Here is a 6,000-nt window from a genome sequence, read left to right on the forward strand (position 1 = left end):
GAGTGCATCATCACCCTGGCAACCAAATTTTAATTTGATTTTAAATGTCAAATGTTTAATTTGTTTAAGTTGTCGGTTTTAGTACCCCCCCCCCACCCCCCACCTTTTCGCCAGGGGACACTTGTATAATTTGTGGTTTTAGTGCCGTCAAAAAAAGAAGGAAAAAAAGGGGTCACTTGAAAAGTGTTTGGAGTGTGCCCCCCCCTTTAATCAGGGGGCACTTGATTATTAGTTTACAACAAAAGCGTTGTACAGCTGTTGCGACCCCGTCCAAACTGACCCCGTCCGGACGGAATTCCTCATTCACACCAAGCCCTGAAGCCTCCCTCGGGAGCCGGTGCCTCACAACTTGAGCCGTCTCTGGGAAATCCCCTCCGTGCCTTTCAGTTCTGCGCGGAGGGAATTTCTGTACGGGCTGCTCTTACGCACTCTCCACGTTGCCATCCTCGTGTGCCGTCCGGACACGCCATGGCGCATCTGGAGGAGGCGGGGGTCCCCCATGGAGTGCTCTCTACGCGGGGGTCCTCCCTTTATTTATTGATGACTTGGCCTGGAGGGTGTTGCACGGGGCAGTCCTGTGCAATAAGTTTTTAAGTCGGTTCACGGCCTCCCAGGCCGCCTGTAATTTCTGCGGTCTGGAAGAGTCCGTGTTCCATGTTTATGTGGAGTGTGTCAGGTTGCAGCCCCTCTTCCAATATTTGAAGGAGCTGCTCCTCAAATTCTTGTTGCATTTCAGTCCCACGCTTCTGATCGTTGGGCACCCTGTGCATCCATGGTGCACCATCTTGCCGTCCGGAGGAGGCGGGGGTCCTCAATGGAATGCTCTCTACGCGGGAGTCCTCCCTTTATTTATTGGGGACTTGTTCTGGAGGGTGTTGCACGGAGCAGTCCCGTGCAATCGGTTTTTAGTCAGTTCATGGACTCCCAGGCCACCTGTAATTTCTGCGGTCTGGAGGAGTCCGTGTTCCATATATACACAGAGTGAAGGAGGTTGCAGCCCTTGGTCCACTATTTGAAGGGGCTGCTCCTCGATTTTTGGCTGCACCACAGTCCCACGCTCCTCAACTTTGGGCACCCGGTGCGGAGGGGAGCGGTTAAGTCGGAGGGCCTCCTCATTGGACTGTTCCTGGGCCTCGCCAAGGAGGCCATTAACAGGTCCAGGCAGAGGGCGGTCGAGGGGGTCGTTCAGCCCGACTGCCTGCTTCTCTTCTGCGGCTCCGTTCGCGCCAAGGTGTCCCTGGAGAGAGAGCACGCAGTGTGCACCGGTACGCATGCAGCCTTCCGCAAGAGGGACTGGAGTGCATCATTACAGCAGGGAACATAATTTTTATTTGATTTTTTAAGGTTCCCTTAAAGTTTATTTGTTAATTTGTGGGTTCTGGTGCCTTTACCAAAGGGAGCACTTGGCTTAAAGTTATAATTTTAAATAGTTGTAGAGCTGAGCATTATGAGTGGCTTAGCCAGTCACGTGATGTTCACAAGACTCAATAAAATCCCAGTTAGTTGGGTCTAGGTCATCCATGATGAGGCATGCAGTTGCTCGCCTAGTGGATGAACTGGTACTACAGTGAGACCCTGTGAGAGGAAGAAGAGAAGCTGCCTGCCTGCAACTAGTCACGTGGATGAACTGGTGGTGCTACAACAACAGAGAGATAGTGAGTGTCTGTGAGAGGAGGAAGAGGCCTGCTGCCACTACAACAGAGCTGCCTGGAGAGAGGAGGAGAGCAAGCACTGCAGACTCTGTTACAGAGTTTCAGAGAGGAGAAAGGAGGAAGCTACCATAGCAGAAAAACACCATCATCTGTGTGGAAGGAGGGAGAGCCATTTCCAACATCTACAGGTGGATGTTTTTGGTGTACTCTCCACAAAAGAATTTGATTTGTAGGTAGGGCGGGGGGGGGGGGGGGGGGCGGAGGTGAAGGTGAGTATGTGGGGTTCTTGTGGATAACACATGCCACTAAAAAAAACCCTCCCCCATTGTCTGGCCCGGGACAGCTCGAGATGCCTGGGTGAAGCCTTATTTTCTAATTGTACCGTTCTGACCTGGTGGAGGACTGTGCCTGGATGGTTCCAGCCACCCCGGGCGAAGACATCTTCTCCCCCGCCAGAAGAGCATCCGAATAGACTTTTGTTTATCATCGGAGAGTGCAACCCTGCGAGCACCCACCACCGTGAGGGGTGACCCTGCCCTTGCAGCCTCCCTCCCCTCCTTTGTCCCCCCTCCATCCTCCCTTGGCCCCCCTCCTCCCCTCAAAGGAGTAGGCCTCTCTCTAAGAGAACATTGCCCATGGATTTACAACAATGTACAGGTAATCCCCACGATAAAATATTTTGTGCAGTTTTGGGTTGATTTATTGCTTTCTTACATTAGAAATGTTACTTCTACCTGCAACTTTTCAACTGGGGAAAAATTCAAGATGACGACGTGTAAGATTTCTAAATCTCTCTGGGCTTACATTTGACAGTGAGACGATTCTCTTTAAAACAATTGGAACAGTTTATTAAAAATAAACACATGCATTTAACAGCAGTCGTCAAATATCCTACAGATCTACCTTAGTTACAACAGAGATACAATGAGGTTATAATAAAGAGTGATATCCGTTACGTCCCTTTGGCTGGCTGGTTTGAACACACTGCTTGCTGTTTCAGCTGGTCTTAAAAAGGAATGTCTTCTCGTGCCGTGTGTCCAAGAGAGGGAGCAACCTGTGTGGCTTGAGTTTTTAAATCCCTTAAGTCCATTGTCCTCATGATTGGACCTTGGCTCCAGGGCAGCTCCTATTGGCTCTCCTCACACATATGGCTGTCTGGAGGCCAATACACAAAAGCCATGCGACATCTCTGCGGGCTCTGTGGGTAGGCATTTTGTTTCAACACTAACAGGCCTTTCCGTATAATCTACATTTTTAACAGTTATACATACACCTAATCAATTTTAATCATTAATAAACACATTTATTCTTACAAACTCCCCACCTTGAGGGGGAAATATCCTTATTGACCCCTCGTATATCATAAACATTAAAGGGGGGAGGAAGAAAAGTGGGTGGCCTGACTTGGTCCCCATCTCGTAAGGAGTAGGGGATTTAATAACAGTCCGATAACATCTCCAGCGGAGACTCTCTCCTTCCCGTATCTTCAGTGCACCGTTGCTTCTCGAAGCACATTGATGATTGATGATGTTCGTGAGTCATGCTGCAGCTTCCGCTTCTCCATCTTCGGTCTTTGGCCAGTGTCGTCCTGACAATCGTGAGGATCTGTAACATGGTCTGTGGGAAACAAGATCAATGCAGTATTTACTCTTTGGCAGTTTTTAACTGATTAATGTGAAATCACTTCTTGTACTTAACGCCCTTTTTTCCCGGTAACTGAATCAAATAAACCACGAGGTTCAATCGGTCTATAATCTTATGCGGTCCCCACCACCTGGGCTCAAAGGCAGCTTCTTTTTCCCATAATTTGGAATCATTAATGAGTCCCCCACCTTGTATTCAAAGGGACGTACTTTCTTGTCAAAGTATCTTTTAATTTGTCTTTTTGACTTCCCCAATTTGGTGGCCACAGATCACACCGATCAGATCAATCGATTTATCACTTGTTCCAGCCACTTGGAACTACATGTTTTCATTGTCAGGGGACTCAGCCCTGTTAGTGTTAGCTGGCCTGGTGTACTCATGAGCCTCCCTGTCATGGCCTGATATGGGGAGACCCCTGTTGTTCTATGAGGTGTGGACCTCATTGCCATTAAGCACATTGGCAGCATGTTAGCCCATTGAGTGGGGTGGTCCGCGCACAATTTAAAAAAATATTAACTTGAGGGTCCTGTTCCCTCTTTCGACCCCTCCGGACAACTGGGGGTGGTGAGCAATATGTAATTTGTGTTTTATCCTCAACATTTCCTGCAGGTGGGTAAAAATGTTACCGGTAAAGTGTGAACCTTGATTGCTGTCCACTTGTACTGGTACTCCCCACCTACAAAACACATGATTCAATAGTGTTTTGGCTGCTGTGGTCGCGGTGTTGGAGCAGCAGGGAATGCTTTGATCCATTTAGTGAATTGATCCAGCACCACTAGGGCATGCTGAAAATTGCCTTGCGTCTGTGGAAGTGGCCCAATGAAGTCCACCTGGAGGTGAGTCCATGGCCCTTGAGGTGGGGGTGCGTTTTGAAGCAAGGCTCGGTTAGTGCATGCAGGAGGATTGTGTTGCAGGCACGGTAGGCATCGTGCCACGTATTGGTCGATTGTTTCCCTCATGGAAGGCCACCAAGCTGTGGCTGCTACCTTGTAGAAGGTTACCAAGGCCGAATAGTGCCCTGCTGTGGGGTGGGAGTGAAAGAGGGAGAGCAGTTTCTGACCCACCTCTGGTGGAACACACATCACCGGGCAGGCGTTTGGCTTTCTTTTGAACATCAGCAACTGCTCATCTGAGTTAGGGGCAGTGGCTAGAATGGTGTTGGGAGCCCAGGCTGTTGGTTGAGGAATGGTTCTGCCTTCCTCGGGTGCCAGGCGCTTACAACAGCATATGACCAGTATTGCTGCTGCAGGGATTTTAAATCTAGGTGATCTGTTGGGGAGGCCTTGCTAATAGCATTTCAGGGCTCAACAACTATATCCTCTATCTCCCCATCAATCGCAGCATCCTTGGTTGCTCTGTCTGCTCTGGAATTTCCCTCACTATGTGGACCCCCTTTTCTATGGGCTGCTACCTTTCCTATAAAGCAGGGCTGGGATCGCTGTTTAAGGTATGACCAGAGCAGGTGTAACCAGGGCCCATGGACCAGGGCCTTACCGTCTATCATACAATAGTCATTTTTGTGGTATAGGGGCAAGGAGAGCATGGTGTTTATAGCATAGGCACTATCAGACCAAATATTCATCTGAGGTTTCTTTTACAGCAGTTAGAAGTGTGGCGGTTTCTGCATATTGTGAAGACTGTTTGTTGTATCTTCGCTGGATGGTTCTTTCTGGCAATACCACAGTATATCCAGTGTGAGGGGATCCTTCAATGTGACATGAGGACCCATCGATGTAGACATCTGGGGCACCCTATATGGGTTCTTTCCGCACAGGATGGGTCTCAAAGTTAATCAGGGGTAACGGACATTCATGCGGGTCCCCCTCATAGATCAGAAATTGTGGCAGCAAGGTGGTGGGTTTGGAAATGGTATCAATGTCTCTTTCAATAAATTCCAATATCCATTTGCTGAGGCGCTTTGAGGAAACTAGCGAATCTCCAGGTTTCATCAGTAGTTTCAGAGGTATGTGTCCGCTGTGCAGGATTGTAGCCTGTAACCCAGTAATAAAAGTAAAATGATGTACCGACCAGAAGATGGCCAGTAGGTGGTGCTCACACGCGGTATACGTCTTTTCTGCCCCCTGCAGGATTCGAGACACATATGCAATGGGCTGTAGTCGATCACCTCGCATTTGGCACAGAACTGCAGTGAGGCTTTGCTCTGTGGCCCCGCCCTCAAATGGAAGGGCTGTGTGGGGTCAGGAGGGATCAGACATGCGACCTGTATCACTGCAGCTTTTAATTTAGCCACAGACTGGGTGTGGGTATCAGTTCATGCCAGGCGTATGTCATCACCCTGCAGTTTTATTAAATCATACAGGGGCTTTGCACACTCTGCAAAGCCTGGGATAAAGTTCCTTTGGTACCTCACCAAACCCAAGAATGATCATAGGACTGTTTTCGAAGTGGGTAATGGCAATCGCTGTATTATCTCCATCTTGTGAGAGTCAGGGAATGATCCCTCTGGAGAATTGGACACTCCTAGAAAGGTGACCCCTTCTTTTACTAATTGAGCCTTACAGGGATTCACCTTTAGTCCCGCCTGAGCCAACAATGTCAAAAGTTCGTGTAAAGGGGACAGATGCTCCTCCATGCTGTCGGTTGCCAGCAGTAGGTCATCTACATACTGCAACAAGCAGGTAGGGCGGGAAAAGTCTTTTAAAATTGCATTCTTTTGTGGAATATCGTGGGGGCATTGTGGAAC

The 6,000-nt window shown here is 48.9% G+C and overlaps 1 protein-coding gene across 1 annotated transcript in view; it reads left to right on the top strand.

Moving 5' to 3' along the window:
* The window catches only part of lcat (lecithin-cholesterol acyltransferase), a 44,409-nt gene extending 38,620 nt beyond the window's left edge, over positions 1 to 5,789 (top strand). The window contains exon 9 of the mRNA XM_070896828.1: positions 5,744 to 5,789. Within this exon, the coding sequence (XP_070752929.1) occupies positions 5,744 to 5,789 (46 nt within the window). The remainder of the gene's footprint in view (positions 1 to 5,743) is intronic.
* The last annotated feature ends 211 nt before the right edge of the window (positions 5,790 to 6,000 follow it).

The sequence above is a fragment of the Pristiophorus japonicus genome, chromosome 13, assembly GCF_044704955.1.
Source record: "Pristiophorus japonicus isolate sPriJap1 chromosome 13, sPriJap1.hap1, whole genome shotgun sequence".
NCBI lineage: Eukaryota > Metazoa > Chordata > Chondrichthyes > Pristiophoridae > Pristiophorus > Pristiophorus japonicus.